The 19,184-nt window shown below is 33.2% G+C and overlaps 2 protein-coding genes and 1 pseudogene across 2 annotated transcripts; 2 read left to right on the plus strand and 1 right to left on the minus strand.

Annotated features, from left to right (window-relative positions):
* Positions 1-2,789: 2,789 nt before the first annotated feature.
* On the plus strand, positions 2,790-5,729 carry LOC110741331 (annotated as a pseudogene).
* A 190-nt stretch (positions 5,730-5,919) lies between these two features.
* On the plus strand, positions 5,920-7,747 carry LOC101006828 (olfactory receptor 52A5-like). Its single transcript, XM_009186773.3, has one exon. The coding sequence runs from the start codon at positions 6,490-6,492 to the stop codon at positions 7,075-7,077; it is 588 nt and encodes a 195-aa protein (XP_009185037.2). The 5' UTR covers positions 5,920-6,489; the 3' UTR covers positions 7,078-7,747.
* A 9,061-nt stretch (positions 7,748-16,808) lies between these two features.
* On the minus strand, positions 16,809-18,662 carry LOC116269824 (olfactory receptor 52K1-like). The gene is made up of 2 exons (XM_031653965.1): positions 18,656-18,662; positions 16,809-17,779 (listed from the first exon to the last, which is right to left on the minus strand). The coding sequence occupies exons 1-2, from the start codon at positions 18,660-18,662 to the stop codon at positions 16,809-16,811; spliced, it is 978 nt and encodes a 325-aa protein (XP_031509825.1).
* Between the last annotated feature and the right edge of the window lie 522 nt (positions 18,663-19,184).

Genomic DNA, 19,184 nt, shown 5'->3' on the forward strand with positions numbered 1-19,184 from the left:
TAAAGAAAAATAATAACCCAATTGTCAGGATTTGACTTAGGATACCAGTTTCTCTTGGCCTAGTAAGCATTTTCAGCTTTTTTTTTTTTTTTCCTTTTCTTGTTTTTGGTGTATCTTTTCAGATTTTTGACTAAAGCAGGTATATGGTCTGACCCTGACTCAGGGAAACATATAAAGATAATGCCAAAATGGAAACAAAGAAAGCTTAAATATCAAGATATTTAGCATGTTTCTTAGATTGGTTCCTCACATTTTCTAATTCCCCATAATCCCTTCTCCATTCTGATACACTCCAGGCAATAGAATAAATGAATTTGCAACCATATTTCATTTTATGCATTTTTATGTAAAGTAGATCCAGTAAACATAACAGATTAAATTAATTCCTACTAGGATGCACTGAATAGTAATTTTCTTACATTTAAGATCCAAAGGAAGAATTTTCAGCTCTGTTAAAAACGTTAGGAATGTTTCATAGAGGAGGTGATTCTTGAGCTGAAAGTTGAATGATAAATTGGTATTTGTCAGGTGGTAAGGACATGAAAATCTAAATAAAATATTACAAAGTCTAAGAAAAATGTACAACTCAAAAATAGTCTTTAAAATTCTAAGATACAATTTTGTTAAGAGTGAAAATAAGTATTTTAGCAATGTTAAGATAAAGTAAAAACAATTATATGCTAAGCATTTAGTCACTGAATGTAGACCGGGTTTAAATGAATAGTAGTTATCCAGTTTTATTCCAGAGAAATACGATTTTTTTTCCACGTGCAATTGCACAAATATCTCTTTATAGGAATCCTCAATCTACTGAGCTATGTTGTCTACATGATTAATGAAGCCACATTAAATCAAAATACTTGAAGATCATGTACAAATCAGCTATTTTACTACTCCCTGAACTACAGTGAGTTCCCCAACCAGCTACAGTCATTCCAAAATGAAGTTATCTACTCTGTGACAGCAGAAGCAGAAAGACAAGCTGGTCTTGAGTGTATTGGAAAGGTAGAGACAGAGATAGAGATAGATAAAGATGGTAGATAGAAATGGATACAGATGGAGATATGAGAGAGAGAGCATGAAAAGGAGAGAAAGAAAGAGAACTTAGAGGTAGACCACCAGAAGTAATAAAGTGACTCTCATAAAATGAACATTTTTCCCAATCTCAACAACCATATGAGTCACTATTCATCTTCACCTTCTTGGAAGAATGAGTGATTAAGTGGAATTAAAAGTAGTTTACCTTCCCAAATTTTTCAGCGGAAGCATTTCCTACTTTATGGATCAGAAGGAACTGGGGATAAAAGGGAGAAACTCTCTGCCAACAGCAATGTGAAGAGTGAGTTTAATTCAAAGAAACTTCAAATCTGAGATACGTATTTTTCATCCATGTTTGAACTTCCTAGCTGTAAATAAAATGTAAAACAGAGAATATTAGGAGGAGATTACCGCTTATAGTATAACATAATGTGTTTAAGCATGAATATTTTGTTAGTAGTGTAAAAACAAATATATTTTAAATGCTTATATTACAAGGCTTTAATGAAAAGACAATAATCAAGCAAATAGAGAACATAGATAGGAAAACTATCCTAGAAGTGGAGGAGAGATGTCCTTCCTGATGGGATAGGGAATGAGGAAGAGGAGTTGAGAGTTTGTATAATTGTAACTAACATTTTATGATGAAGAGAGGAGTTATAATAGACAATTTGAAGAGAGAGGTGAAGTTTAAGAGTAGAAATTCTAGGCCAGGCGTAGTGGCTCACGCCTGTAATCCCAGCACTTTGGAAGGCCAGCGAGGGCGGATCACGAGGTCAGGAGATCAAGACTATCCTGGCTAACACAGTGAAACCCTGTCTGTACTAAAAATACAAAAAAAAATTAGCCAGGTGTGGTGGCGGGCACCTGCAGCCCCAGCTACTCAGGAGGCTGAGGCAGGAGAATGGCATGAACCTGGGAGGCAGAGCTTGCAGTGAGCCAAGATTGGGCTACTGTACTCCAGCCTGGGTGACAGAGCAAGACTCTGTCTCAAAAAAACAAAGAGTAGAAATTCTGGAACTTAGCCAGAGAATTCAGAGCTGCATAAATTGTAGTGGCAACCTTTTCAGAATTGTAGTTTTCTCTTTATCATTGAGCTTCTCTGTCAGAAAAGCTGAATGTACTGATTGAAATGTAAGACTTTTCAGGCACAGAGGGAGCATGGTTATTGTGTCAGGTATCAAAGGAGTAACTAATGTGTTTTACCATGAACAAAAAGTAAAAGAATGTGAATCATTAAGATGAAGTACTGGCTCTGAATAAAAGAAAGAAAGAAAGAAAGAAAGAAAAAGACATGACAATATGCTGGATAGAAAAATGAGAGATTTGTCAGGATATGAAATTGTAAGTAACATGTCTATATGAGTAATATCTAATACATAATTTTCCAAGGTAAAGTGCAAGTTTATGTTGCAGTTTTGTGAAGCTAATGTGAAACATGAATGAAAGCTTTTGTTCATGGAGGGAGACATGGCTATTGTCCTCATATTAATGCATAAAGAAAAGTTGGTATACTAGTGTATCCACCAAGACATAAAAATAAGATCCAGACACAAAAATATTTGTCTCTCTTACCTTTTTGTACCTTAATTATAAAATGTGATGTGCTTTTTTATTTCTTTACTTTTTTAATTATGAAAATTTAGATGTATATGATTTTAAAACCAGGGATCTCATTCCTCAAGTTAAATTCTACACACTGTCAGAAAAAAAAAAAAAAATTCTAAGGAATTTGTTAGGTGACATATCAACACAGATACAAGGGGACAAAAATATTAAAATAAATGAAATGTATAGAAAAACAATGGTTTAGAAACTACATTGAGCAGTGGGTTTCTCTGGGAGAAATATAGAATAGGCTGTTTTTAGGCATTGATCAGCAGAAGGTAACTTATCTGGATGGTATTATGCAGAGGAGATTTTGCCTGATTGAATAAGCAACAATGAAAAAGTAACAAAATAATGGCTTCACATCAAGGACCTTCATAAGGGTATGGAGAGTTGATTGTGAGAATTAATGACAGATAGATACATGGTTAGAAAGATTGGCATATTCCTTAGTAAGCAAGGATAAGTGTTGAAATTAAAAAGCAAATCAAAACAAACAGACAAAAAAAACCTTTGTCTTTATGCTTCTTAAGAGACTAAGGGAGTTAGATGGCATTTTGGGCTCACTTATAATTCTGACTCCATGATGCCTCTGAAAAAAATTTGGTACAGCCTACTGAAGGAAAAAAATCTATTGTCACCCAATATGAGTAAAAATAAATCTTCACCCTGGGTAATTTAGAGCTCTCCTGTCTTTTTGGAAAAATGGTCCTTTAATAGAACTCTCTCTAAAATACTTTGTATAAATATATATTGGATCCACAGATGTTTACCTCTTGGTGGAATTAATAGCACACAAGGTAGCTAAGAGGTTAGATTGAAGGTTCCTATAGTGAAACATATAAAGCATCTCTAGTGTTTGAATCTTTTCCATGTAAGAGATTCTTTGACATTAGGATGGAAGAAATGCCCATCAAAGTCGACATCAGCTTTCTCTTAGTTATTAAGCAAACTTTGGAAAAAAGCTCCTTCATGTGGTTCTGTATTTTGCACAACGTGGTCACAAGCCACACTGGGGCTCTACCACAGCTAATATAAAATATCACAGATAGTGATCAGCAAGTATGAAAAACTGGAGATGATGCAAATGACAGTTTTCCTGGAGAACAAAGCTGTTTCATCTCACACTGGAAAAAGAAAAGTATCTATGTATACCTATACATATTGTCTTGCCTTTAATTAAAATGGATTTGATGGGAAAAATTTGTCAAAAGTTGTTTCTCTCTCTCTGTCTCGCTCTGTGTGTGTGTGTGTGTGTGTGTGTGTGAGTGCGTGTGTGTGATGGGATGCTAATGGGATAGTTGTATTTAGGGAGGTAAGATTGTGTAGGAAGAACATAAAGAGCCAGGCAAAGAATAATTAGATCAGTCCAAAAAGTCCAGAAGTGGTTTCCATTCATGCACTCGGGAATATCAGAGAGCTAAACTGATAGGAAAGCTATTTACCAACGATTATATAATCATCTCAGTCCTAGATTACCCGGCAATCACCTAAACACAAGCTTAAGGCATTAGAAGAGGCAGGAGTTTAATTAATTGAATTAATTTTCTAATACAGAGATATTATTGGAGGAAACCATGTAATGTGCATAAATGCATAACTCATGTCTTTTCAAAAGGAAATCAAAAAAGAGAATAATATCAGAAAAAACTAAATTTTCTATTCAAATTTTGTACCCAGTTCAGAGCAACTTCACTCTCTTCTTCCTCAAGGTTAGATGCCCATCTTGTCATAAATACATTTTACCCTACCCATTAAACCAAAGAACAATTAGACTTTATATAAGACATACAAGTATTGCAACAAGAAATAAATATCCATGCTGCTTTCATTTTTGTGATGACTGTGTACACAAAGCTTTATAATCAATGGGCTCTCCTTTGGGTGGAACACAGTGAAGACTGACATGAGTGCAGCCTGGAGAGATCCTCTTCCAATTGTTCCATTTGGATTAGCTGCATTTGCTGCCATCTTGTTTGCCTTGGGATTAACTTTAGGAAAAAATATAGCTGGTGGGATGTTGTTTTTTTATCCAGATGAAAATAATTCTCAGAAACAAAACTTCTTTTGAATCATGGATTGAGGAGAAGGCTAAAGATTGAATTCAATATTATCAACTAGAAGTCGTCTTTGTTTTTCCTTATGATATAGGAAGTAGATGGAGGAGCTTTAAACAGGTATTTATGTGGTCAGGGGTCCCTGAAGGAGATGGACTTGAGTGGCCAGTAAGAGAAGGCTGTCACCAGTACAGCTTAACAATAGAACAGTTGAAACAAAAAGCAGATAAGAGAGTCAGAGCTAATAGATTATAGTGATGCCTGCTGTCCACTGAATAAATGAACCAAAACCTTCTTCACAAGCCCTGCACTGAAGAGCCTCAAATAGAGCTACGAAAAAGGAAGTTCATTTTAGCCACAAGAGGTTTACGATATTGGTTATATGGAGACAAAATTCTTGATGACAAGAAGGTGTTTCAAGGATAAGGGGATAGTTCCCTAGAAAATGTATGGAAAAGTATGCCTGTGATGCTAAAACAGATCAAACTTCAGAAGACGAGAAGAAAAATAGATAGCTGCTGTTAAAATGAAATTATCCTTTAAGTCTGCTTTATTACTTGAAAATTGTACATGTTGCTAAAGAATTATGCAATGAGCCTACTCTGGTTAAGATGTTCTTCTCTTCAAAGGTGCCCTAGTGCAATGATTTAAATATTTTTAATACCATTTTGAAATAGAGAAGCCATTCTGCACAAGCCTTTGAATTCCTGCCCCTCTTTACTACCTCTTCTTCCCCCTCAAAAGAAAAACATTTCACCCAAGTAAGTTAATGCCATTTTCTCTAGGATTTTTTTAATGCATACTCTGGTCGTCACCCGCAGATACGTTTCCCTCCTTGCCAGGAGCATCTGCATGTGGTACTTCTCTTTTCCCTCAGTTGACATTTCTTATATGATATTCTAGATATTATAGAACTCAATTTGTCAAATTCAATATAAGCTCAAGTTTTGTTACCTGTTTTAATAATGCACATTTTGTCAGATCAAATAAAGATCAATGGATGTTCTATATATAAAAAGGAAATATATAAAAATTGTTCATTCTTTTTAACAAATAACATCATGAATTAAATTCCATTGAACAAATACATTTATCTTTACAATGTTTTCTAGAACATTTGAAATATTGTGTTTGTTTGTTTGATGCTTTCAGATTTCTTTTACTAAAGAATTTGTAATCACCTTATATATTTTTAAAAGATTACTTATTGATATATTAATATGACAAAATGTTTCAAGATAAATAAAATGTATTACGATTTAAGCTATTATTCTCTTTTAGGCTATTGTTCTATCGAGTACAATTTTGTCAGTACAACATTTTCAGGTCTAAACTTTGATAAGATTTTATTCATATATCAAGTTTCAGTCATTTACATCTGACTTGTTTACCATTTGACATATAATCAATTTTATTTTGTATTTGTTTATCTCTAAACCTATTACAAAACCAAACTGATATTTTTCAACTGATAAATGCACAGAAATACAGACACAACACTATTATGAGGAGGTCTTTGTCTATTGAATAGTGTGTGTATTGTATGCTTTTGTGTTGAAATAGAGACAAAATGGGACAGAGAAAGATTAAGAGAGAGAGGCTCTTAGGAGGTATTCCTGCATCTATTTAACCAGTACAGGAGCATGCTTGACAAAATGCCCTTAAAGCCATATTTAATTTCTGAATATATACATTTCTATAAATCTAGGCGAGAACAGATAGCAGAAGAGAGAAAACAAAAAAGCTAACTAAACCAGAAGGCTTTCTAAAGCAGCTGTAAGTCAACATGGTCAAGCTCAATGGCACAGTCTTCATGCCTTCAGTGCTGATGCTGATTGAGATCCCTGGCTTGGAGTCTGTGCAGTTCTGGATTGGAATTCCTTTCCGCGCCATGTACATCATTGCTGTGTTTGGGAATTCCCTGCTCTTGGTCATCATCAAAGCTGAGCGCAGCCTTCATGAGCCCATGTATGTCTTCCTGGCAATGCTTGGAGCAACAGACATTGCTCTCAGTACCTGCATCCTACCCAAAATGCTAGGAATATTCTGGTTTCATCCGCCACAAATATACTTTGATGCCTATCTCTTGCAGATGTGGTTCATCCACTCATTTCAGTGCATTGAGTGGGGTATTTTGCTGGCCATGGCCCTGGACTGTTATGTGGCAATCTGTGATCCTCTGAGACATGCAGTCATTTTTACCCACCAATTTCTCACTCAGATCGGGGTTGGGGTGACACTCAGAGCAGCCCTGTTTGCAGCTCCATGTGTCATTCTCCTTAAGTGTCAGCTGAAATTCTACAGGACCACTGTGGTCTTACATTCATATTGTGAGCACATGGCCATCGTGAAGCTGGCAGCAGATGATGTTTGAATCAATAAGATGGATGGCCTGTTTGTGGCTTTCAGTATACTTGGACTTGATGTAATCTTCATCACACTCTCCTACATTCGAATATTTATAACTGTTTTCAGTCTGCCTCAAAAGGAAGCGAGGTTCAAGGCCTTTAACACCTGTATTGTCCACATTTGTGTCTTCCTTGAGTTTCATCTTCTGGGTTTCTTTTCCTTCTTTACACACAGGTTTGGGTTCCATATTCCATCCTATATTCATATTCTTCTGTCCAACATTTACTTACTTGTCCCACCTTTGCTCAATCCTATTGTTTATGGAGTAAAGACCAAACAAATTCGAGATGGAGTGTCCAAGATCTTCTACTCTAAAAATCCTTCCTGATTTCTCATTTATCTCATTTTAAATAACAAAAAGTCACTTTGAAGCAGCCTCTATCTTGATGAGAATCTGTGCTTTCTTAAGTTCATTGTGTGCTGAAATAGCTTTACTTTTGCATTTGAAACAGTAAGACTTTGACTCCTACTTAAACAATTTCACTTGTTTTGGTTACAAAATTGATTGAAGCACACAGAGCTAATAACATTTAATCAATAGATGACATGAAGGCACAAATTATAAAGATCTTTTTATAATTTAATTAACTCTCAATAACAGATATTTTTAAAAAGCAACACTGAATGTTAATATTTTCATCTCTGTTTAAAAATTTATTACATTGTCACCACTGCATAAAAATTTAGTCTAATTATTATAATTCTAATAAATATGAACTAAATCATTTGTACTATTTTTATGATCACACTAATCTATACTAATCACTATATTAATATGCTGATGTATAAAGTGGCAGGTTTGCATTTAAGACAGTAAGCCTCAGATTTTTAGTTAAATGGATTCAGTAGTTATTAATGCTACTGAATCAGTACTCAGTCAATAGACATCATAAAAAAACAGAAATCATGAAGATTGTTTGTAGTCCAATTACTCAACATATTTCTTCAATTATTCAGTGTAAAAATTGTCTTTAAAATATCTCAATGAATCTTAAAGTAAGCTTAAATTATCTTAATAATACCTCAATGAAACTTTAAAAACACCCCTAAATTTAAGTGTTATTCTCTTAAAATATTAAGTACACGAAGTTAAAAATATTAAGTGCATGAAGTTCTTTAACACCAGAATATACATAGTGTCAAAGCTGATAATTCTAATAACAATGAACCAACTCTTCTCTTAGAATTTTGATTGTCATTATCATCATCATTACCACTCGAGTCTATTTTGTGTCTTATGATAATGTGCACACTACAAGGTACCAAATGTTTAAATATGCATTGGAATGCATTATTACTGACTTTATATTTAGGACTGATTGTGATTTCCAGAAATCTGAGTACATATATAGTACAAATTATTCCCACTGACTCTACACTTAGTTTGTTCTATTGTTAGCATTGTATATTAGGATGCATATTTTTTACAATTAATAAACTAATATTCATATGTTATAATTAACTAAAGTCTACAGTGTTTTTCATATATTCTTAATTTTTATCTAATTTCCCTTTTCCCCAAGGTTTTATTCAGGATGCCTCATTACATTTAGTTGTCATGTCTGCTCAGGCTCCTTTTGGCTGTGAAAATTTTTGAGACTTTCCTTAATTCTGATGGCCTTGATATTATTCAGGTATTTTGTATTATGCCCTCCTACTGGAATTTATCTGATGTCATTCTTAGAATTAGAGTTTGCTTATGTGATTTTGGAAGTAAGAGTTAAAGTGCCATTTGGATCACATTATATCAACGGTATCTATCATCAACATAATTTATCACGGTGTGTGTTGACCTTGATTACTTGGCTGAAATAATGCTTCGAGGTTTCTCCATTTTAAACTTATTTTAAAACATTCCCATACTGTACTCTTTAAAGTAACTATATGCAATCCACATTTAAGGAGTATAGTTATATATTTCTTATTTATAAAGATGGGAATAGCTACATAATTTAATAAATAACTTAGAATTCTTCTACATGGGAGATTTTATCTTCTTTTGATTAATTTATTCAATTATTTATTTATATCAGTATGGATTTAGGGATACTTATACTATACTTTGGATTATAATCCAAAGTTGTTTTTTACTTATTATCAAGTTATTTCAGTTTGGTCATTGGTATATTTTACATTTGGCTTCTGTTCCTCTTTAGCCTACTCATTGTGTGTGCAGGTGTGTATGTTTGTGTGTGTGTGTGTATGTGTGTGAATACACATATATATGTGTATATATGTGTGTATATGTATATACACATATCTGTGTGTGTATATGTGTATTTATAATATATATGTATGTATGTGAGTGTTTTAGCACCTCTTATATGGAACTAAAAGATGCTCCAAGATCATCTTAGGTATTTCCTGTGTCAGTATGAGAATTGTTTCTCCAAAAACTTTTATTTATTTATTGGTGAATCATAATAGGAACCAGTATTTGAGTCCCAGGTATGTTTGTTCCGACTTAAATGTCTGTCTTTCAGGTTCTCTCAGCAGGCAGAGCAAGGAATTGTATATGGGTATGCTAACTCAGGTTTATACACATATGTATAAATATTCTAAATATTCTTTTATGTAACCATTCCGACCTAAATTAAGCTAGTCTTGAATTCCTACTAATGTGTGCAACTTTGTTTTATTCCTACATAGATTTTTCTAGCCTCTTCTCCTTGCTTATCTATAAATTCTCACTCTAATAGTGGAAAGTCTGGCTTCAACCATCTGTCATGCATTTACTGCATTGGTAATTTCTAGAACATATGTAAAGCAGTATCAGAATTGATGATGTTTGCTTTGTGGGAAATAACTTTATCAAGTAAGTACAGTGTTTACACACTGTTCCTTTGGCCCTTATTTTTACACACCACTCATTTCCCAAGTTACTTATGTCAGTAGCTTTTCCCACAACCCCCCTCAGTGAGGTTGTTTCATATATCTATTATACAGTTAGATTATTTTGTTACCATATGCATTCTTTCTATAATTCCCCTACCTTCTGATTATTTTAAATTTGCATATAATAAGGTTAACTCTATGCTGTAAAGTTCTTTTGTGTGTGTGTGTGATTTACAAATGCATAATGCCATGGTCAGTATCACATGGTATACTTCATGATGTATGGACAAAGATAGTTGTGTTTCTTCCTTCCAAATCTGTATACCTTTTATTTCCTTTCCTTTTATTATTGCACTAGCTAGGAACCACAGTACGATGTTGATCAGGAGTGGTGAGAGGGAGAAATATTGCCTTGTTTCAGATCTTAGGGGAAAAGCATTTAGTGTTTCATCCTTTAGTGTAATGTTAACTATAAGGTTGTTCTGTAGGTTTTTTTTACAAAGTGGAAGATTTATTTGTTTATTTCATAAATGGGTGCTAGGTTTTGCAAATTCTATTGCTCCATTAATTCATATGAGCACCTATTGATGTGATGAATGACATTAATTGATTTTCAAATATTAAACTTGTCCTAAACACTTGGAATAAATTCCATGGACATAATACAATATTGTTTTTATAAATTGTAGGATTTGATTGCTTAACATTTTGTTGGGGCTTTATGCATCTACATTCGTGAGACTCATTTGTCTAAGTTTTCATTCTCTTAATGTTTTTCATTTGGCTTTGGTACTAGGATAATGCTGGCCTCATAGAATGAATTAAGAAATATTCCCTTGGGAGGCCGAGGCGGGTGGATCACAAGGTCAGGAGATCGAGACCACGGTGAAACCCCATCTCTACTAAAAATACAAAAAAAAAAAAAAAAAAAAAATTAGCCGGGCGCAGTGGCGGGCGCCTGTAGTCCCAGCTACTCAGGAGGCTGAGGCAGGAGAATGGCGTGAACCCGGGAGGCGGAGCTTGCAGTGAGCCGAGATCGCGTCACTGCACTCCAGCCTGGGCGACAGAGCGAGACTCCGTCTCAAAAAAAAAAAAAAAGAAATATTCCCTATGCTTCTATTTTCTGGAAGAGATTAGAGGAACTGATATCATTTCTTTAAATGTTTTCTAGAATTTGCCAGTGAAATCTGTTGTTTTTTGTTTTAGAAATTTATTTTATTTTATTTATTTTTGAGACGGAGTCCCGCTCTGTTGTCCAGGCTGGAGTGCAGTGGCACAATCTCGGCTCACTGCAAGCACCACCTCCCAGGTTCACGCTGTTCTCCTGCTTCAGCCTCCCGAGTAGTTGGGACTACAGGTACCCGCAACCACGCCTGGCTAATTTTTTATGTTTTTAGTAGAGACGGAGTTTCACTGTGTTAGCCAGAATGGTCTTGATCTCCTGACCTCGTAATCCACCCACCTCAGCCTCCCAAAGTGCTGGGATTACAGGCATGAGCCACCGTGCCCGGCCAGAAATTTATTATTTTTCATTCATTTTTAATAGATGTCAACCAATTCATGGGACTAATTCTTTCTAGATTTTGGTAGTTCATGTTTTTATGGAATTTGTTCATATAATTTGTTGTCAAAATTGTAGGCATAGGATTGGTTAGAGCACGTCTTTATTTTTTTTTTAAGTCCACATATGAGTCATGATGACCCCCTCTTTCATTTCTGGTATTAGTAATTTGTTTTCACTATCATTTTCTTATTTGCTTGGCTACAGGTTTATCAATTTTATTGATTGTTCTAGAAACCATATTTTAGTTTTATTAATTTCTGAATTTTTTCCTGTATTCAATTATTTGATACATTTTAAAGTTTTTAATTTTTTTCCACTTTTTATTTTAGATTTAAATTGTTCTTTATTCTCCTAATGTGGAGGCTTAGATTATTAATTATAGATATTTATGTTCTTATAATACATGCAGTTGTGGATATAAATTTTCCTATAACACTGCATCTCACAGATTTTGATGTTTTATCTTCATTTATATTTAGCTCAAAATATAGAGTTTTTAAAATATTTAACTTGAGACTTTTTTATCTTATTATTACATAGAAGTATATTGTTTAATCTCAAAATATCTGAGAATTTTTTAACTTTCTGCTTAAAAAGTAGTTTTTATGTAGTTTAATGTAGTTGTGGCATGAGAACTCACTTTGTATTGTTTCTATTATTTTTCATTTGTCAAGGTGTTTTTTTATGGCCCAGAATCAGTCTTATCTTTGTGAATGTTCCATGTGAGTTTGAAAGAATGTTTATTGTGTTGTTGAGCAAAGCATTCTATAAATGTCAAACAGATCAAATAGACTGATTATGCTTTTAAAGTTACCTATACCTTTACTGATACCCTGCCTGTATGATCAATTACTGAAAAAGGAGAGTTCAAGTTTCAATAGTGGATATGTCCATGTTGCTCACGTATTTTTATTCTCTATCGTTAAGTTCATACACATTTATGATTGTTACGTCTTTTTGGAAAGTTCATCTTTTATCATAATGTGATACCCACTTTATTTCTGCCTTGTCTGAAATTAATATATTTGCTCCAACTTCTTTTGGCTAGTTAGCACTGTATATATTTTTATATGTTTACTTTAAACCTTTATGTGTTTTTATATTTAACTTGAGTTTCTTATAATATGCAGGTTTATCTTAGTTTTTTTTTCTTTCTGAAAATCTTTATATTTTAATTGATGCATTTTGACAATTCACTGTTGAAGAATTTATCAATATAGTTGGATTAATATCTGCCAAGCATTTGTTATGCTTTTCTATTCCTTTCCTTTATTCTTTATTTTTTATTTTCTTATTTTCCCTTTTTTTCTGTCTTTCTTCTGTGGATTTAATTAAGCATTTTACATGATTCTGGGTTCTCTCCTTTCTTAGAATATCAATTTTACTTCTTTGAAGTGTTCAGTGGTTGCCTTAGAGTTTTCAGTGCACATTTAGAGTTACTCTAAACTCACTTTCAAATAATACTGTACTGCTTCATAGGTAGTGAAAGTACCTTACAGTGAAGTTTTTCCAATTTCTCCCTCCCATCCGTTATAGTATTTGTTCTATTTATTTCATTTATCTTTATTTTATAATCATCTTGTGTCTTGTTACTACTATTGCTTTGACAAATGGGTTATCTATTAAATCAACTGAGTGAAATTAAATATTTTAATATACCTTTATTATTTTCCAATAATCTTTCTTTCTTTTTGTAGATTTCTCTGATATATACATTTTTCTTTCTCCCAGAAGATTGTCTTTTAACATATTTGCAGAGCGAGACAGTTTAAATTTCTAGTGGCATCTTTTAAGGTAAACTGATATTGACTCTGATTCTCTGTATTGGCCTGGCTGCAGATTTGGGGATAGCAATTGGCCTTTAAACCTCATATATCTGATGAGTTGAAGAAAACTTATTGATTTTCAGGGTTTTCTTTTCAAAATTTTTTTCTTCTGTAAGGATGGAATTGGTTATTTTCAAACTCTTTATACATTGGGACTAAAATAAAAATTCTTGCATACATTTTAACCCCAAATTTTCCACTAAATATTTACGCAACTTACTACATATATCTATAGATAGATATAGATGAAGATAAATAGGTAGGGAGATAGATATACAAACATAGATATAGGTATATTTGAATCATAATCATGAAATTCACTAGGACAGGAGATAAAATAATAAATACATTTATATCATGGTTTACATATTTAGTTTGAGCTAAGATCTGATTAAATTAATAAATTTTAAGGTAAATTGACATAACCGTAGCTATTAGTTAAAGGGAAAATCTATTAATTTCTCAAGGGCAATCATGTGTTTTGGTATGATATATGCTCATTTAATCATTGAAATCGATATGTATTCCCAAAATTAAACTTAAAAATAAATTACACACATAAATGTGTGTATGTAGAAAACATTGAATAATAAAGTAGACCTTCGTTTCTTCAAGTGTTTAGCTGTAAATATTTTTGTAGATTGTGTAATATGGTTTTTACAGAAATTTTGATAGAATCTTTGAAACTAAAAGGTAGGTCACTATAGACAGCTAAACAGTGATTCACGTGACTTAGATTTTATAATATTAGTGCAAACGCTTCATTAGACAACATAAAAATTAATGGATATAGCACTTCTGCAATAAAACTTGATTTACAGAAAGACGCAGAACCTGGATTTTGCCTATGTTAGTCACATGGGCCTGACATACCCATATTCTATGTTGTTGATCAAGTGTAGAATTAACTCTCTATGAGTACAAAATGCAGTATTACCATTTAATAAAAAATTGAAATTTGGAGTTAGAGTAGAGCCAAGATTATGTAGGCCTGTGACCATTATGACTGCATTGTTCTTTATTTCTCAAGGTGACCAATAAATTTCATAGTGACACAGTCAGACCTCAACCTTATTAGATGGCTCCACTGCTTTCCTAAGTGTATGATTTCCTTTAAACGGTCCTTTTACTTTTATGACATCACTGACTTCTGGATGTCTTTTCACTTTTCTTACTATTTCTTTTCACATTCATGGTGAGGTTACCTCGACTTGGAAACCCTTGCTCTGTTTTTGTACCTAGTAAAACCGTCATCATTCTTCAAGACTCAGCTCAGCCTTGCTTGGCATTTCCTTCCATATGCCATAGTTATAAATTTTTCACCAGCTCAGTGTTATTTTTGGCATTCCATAATCATCTGCACAATTGAAAATTGCATTACATTGAATTTATTTTTTTCTACAAAATCTGGTATAGATGCTGGATTTTCATTGATGGTGTTTTAATTAATTTGTTTATTCTTTTATTAGTTTCTTATATCACTTTAGCATATATTTTACTTGATGTATGCTTTATGACAATAATTGATTCTTATTAATTTTGATTACTTGATGTTTTACTCACTGAGATAAGAAGTTTAGTAAGATGGTCTGGGTAGGGGGAGAAGTGCAAAATGTCCAATTTTGGCATTGAGTTCAAGGAATAGAACCTTCTAGTGGCAATATCTAGTTAGACATCTAGATCAACATATTTCTAGTGGCTGCTATAGCACTGACACTAGTATTAGGGGATAAGAGTTTGTTAACTATTGTGATAATTGTGTTCCATTCGCTGTCACATTTAATTATTACCCTAACCATATAAAGTGCATACACTATTTTATTCATTTAACAGGTGATGGAACCAAAGATGTACAAAGTTAAAAATAAAATTAATTTGCTATTAACGAAAATAGGATTTGAACTTGACTTTTCTTTCCACAGAACCTAGCTCTTAAAGACTGATAGAACCACTCAATATATACTCATTGAATAAATGTAGAGAAATATGTCATTAGTATAAAAAAAACACGTCTAGTTGCTATATAATTATATACAAAAGTTAACATGATACATATTCAATGAATCAACAAATAAGAATAAGGTTATAGGGTACAAACATAAAAAGCTAAAATTGTAAGGAGCTAATTCATGTGAGAACACACATATGTCCATTAGATATTTGAAAAATATACTCCAATGTTTATTAAAATTCAATAATTTCCAACTCAAAGACCCCTCACTTATGAAAATGGTCTTAAAATAAAATGGCGTTTTGAACAGAGCTTCTTTGAGAGAGATACTCAAAGATAGTTTCTATGCTGCAAGCATAATAATCATGTTCTTAACTAAGTAAATTGCTTCAATTTAGGCACTTAAAAAACATGACCAAAAAATTGTTATTCACTGAATCTAAAGTAAAGAAAATTGCATGCAGACAAGTAGAATTATCGACTCTTCAAGTTTTCCTTAAGTTTTGAAAGCACAGTCTTCATGTTTCCTGGCTGCATTGACTGAACATTAGTAAAATGGGAGCAATACTTTTTTGTGGCTTTGTCAAAATACTGTGATAGAATGTTTCAGGTGCAGGAGGTGAGGGAGACTCAATAAATCTACCCCAATATCTAGAATTAGAAGAGCAAATATAGATGAATACAACCTAAACTTTTGAGAGGAGTAAGCTTCCTGATTCACAAAATGAATGAAAGGCTCAAGATTTCTGTTGTGATAAACAATATTGTGAAATAGTTAAGGCCATGTATTCTGAACCCAGATGCCTTGAGTTCAAAATCTGCATTGCTACTCTTTAGATGAGTTACCTTGTGTAACTTACATGACCTTTCTGTGCCTTGATTTTCTAATTTGTACAGTGCCAATGTACAAATATAACACCACTCTGATGGCATAGCTTTCTGTACTAAAGAAGTGAACACATGTACAAAGCTTGATAAACAACCAGCCACACAGTAATCATTATTTGAATGATAATACATTATCATTATCTTCATAATCGGTAAAAATTATCTTGAAAATAATTATTTTTACTCCAGAACTTTCCATCAGGATGTGTAGGGAGTTTGAATTGGAAAAAAATATATATTATTATAAATTCCAGAGTCTAAAGTATTAAGAAATTTTAAATAGTTACAATAATTTGCCTACTCATTTTATAATTGTGACTATAACAAAATAGAACAATATATAATAAGAAATAATCACCATATATAACAATTATTTCTAGTATTTATTGACAATTTTCCACAAAAAGGCATTCCTTTATTTCTAAAATAAAGAAAAAAAGACCATAAAAACTTCAAAAAATAGAGGAAAAACATGCAAAATATATCTGCTAAAAAGCATAGCTGAATAAAAAAAATAACCTATTGAGAGTAGGGTTATGACTTTTGTTAATGCATTATGGCTTTATGAGCCAGACAGATTCTACCAAAATGTGCTCTAGAGACAAGGTCTCACCACTTTGCCCAGGCTATTCTCAAAATATATATATATATATAGAAATTTTCTTATTTGATATAGAAATTTTCTTATTTGAGAAAAAGGGACCCACCACTTGGTTTCCAATATGCTTGGTTTTGATACCATATGCCAGGATATTGACTGTCGGGGGAACTAGAAGGTACAAAGTTGCAAAAATTATGTGCATACTTCGAGATTCCTTCTTGACAATGCAGTGAATTAGAAAGCTAAAAAGTGCAGGTATGTAACAAACAAGAATAGTGCAGACATGAGTAGCACAGGTGCCCATTGATTTAGAGATGGTGCTCTGGGAAGAGAGACGAAAGACTGCCTGAAGGATTTTGATATAGGATGTGGCTATGGGCCCTAGGTCCAATATCATCACTGAAAGGGCCACAGAGATTCCATATACTCTGTAAATGAAGATGCTGGTGCGGGCCAACCTCACAGCCATGTGCTCACAATAGGCATCATTGATGACATACTTGGTGTAATATTGTAGCTTACTAATGAAAACAGGATGTGGCAAAACCATAAAGATAGCTCGGATTATATCAACTAAACCTATTTTAACAACCATTGGTATTGACAGGATGGTTGTATAACACAGTGGGATGCAAATAGCTACACAGCGGTCAAAAGCCATGGCAACAAGGATGGCTGACTCAATAATGCAAAATGTGTAGATAAAATATAGTTGTGTGAGACAGATATTAAAGTCAATCCTGTGAGCATCAAACCAGAGGATGCCAAGCATTTTGGGTGCTGTGGAAGAGGCAAGGGCCATGTCATTCACTGCCAGCATGCAAAGGAAAAAATACATAGGCTGCTGAAGGCCTGGCTCTAACTTGACAGTAACAATGATTACACTGTTCCCCAGCAGGGTCAGGACAAACAGGAGGAAGACAGGGATGCCAATCCAGCAGTGAAAATCTTGCAAACCAGGAATACCAATCAGGAAGAAGGATGAGATGTGGTAATGTGTAGCTTGTCTCCCATGTTAAAAATTGAGAGGTTGACTGCTTTGTCCAAAGTAGCCAGGCTTCTAAAGCAGGATTATGAAGTGATTCTTGCATAATTCTGCATGTGGGAGAATCCAGGCATACTGTGCAATAGGCTACCTGAGAAGTTGACTTTTCTCCTCAATAAATATACATTTCCTGGTAAATCATTTCACCATTCTGAGCTCCCACATATTCTTCTGTAAATGAGAAGATTTCATGTATTTATTTTTTATTTTTTCTGAGTTTTGAAAGTTCATTTAATTCTACTACGTGATTTTTATTTCCTCTAAGAGGAACGGTTAGTAATAAAATTACCTGATATTTGTGCAAGGCCAGTGTTAAGTTCTGTGATACAAACAGTCTTAGAACAAAAACTAAGTTGTGTTTTCTAGGAAATTTGCATCAAATATGGAGACACATGCACACACTCACACACACACAATAATTAACAGATATTTCAACATGTTATCACTTTTAAAACAATACTGTTAACCTCATGCAACATAACTTTATCAAGAATTCAGAATAAGATTTCCTAATGCTAAAGCATAAAAAACTTGAAAGTTAAAGACTATAAAAGGTAATGACAAAGTTAAAATTAAAGACAATAAAAGCTTTAACATCCATCGAAAGTAAATTAATATGTATTTTAGAATAACTCCTTAAGAAGATGAGAAGATGGACAGAGTAACATTACCATGTAAAATTAATGGGAGATTTTATTTACTAATTTTAGCAAATGATTAAAGCTGCAACATATAAACCCATTAGTTAATAAGTCCAGCCTGTTTTCTGAAAAGCCATTACTTTTATCTGTAGAATCAGCCCGGCCTCTGAATAATGATAGTGAATACCAAACCGTCCATAATTCAGCCTTTTTGACTTTTGCAGCAAGAGTAGTTTCTTACGAGCCTAAAATTAGAGTCATAAGAACCTTTCATTTTGATAAAAGCTCTCTATCCTTCTTCCTGGAATCCAGTGTCTACTTCACATTGTTTGTGGAATATTCATTCCACTCTTCGTAACATGATTTCTTTATACTTGGTTCCATTATGACAATTTCTGGTTCTCAATCCCACTGATATAAAAGTTTAAGATATTTATTTAATATAATATTTATATTAAATATTAATATGTAGTATATTCATACATATTATCAGATGTTATATTAAATATATTATCTAAGATCTTTAATTAATATAATTAAGGTAAATATTTATTTATCATATATTGTTATAAATATTGATGAATATTCCTAAGGCAATGCTTCCCTGTATGGATGTCCAAATAATATCTGTGCGGGATAATTTTTTCTTGTTTATGGCATCTGCATTCTTCTATTAAAGATATGCCACACTGGGCCTATGTGAGTGAGTGTCTGAGGTGTT

This window comes from Papio anubis, chromosome 12 (assembly GCF_008728515.1).
Source record: "Papio anubis isolate 15944 chromosome 12, Panubis1.0, whole genome shotgun sequence".
NCBI classification, from domain to species: domain Eukaryota; kingdom Metazoa; phylum Chordata; class Mammalia; order Primates; family Cercopithecidae; genus Papio; species Papio anubis.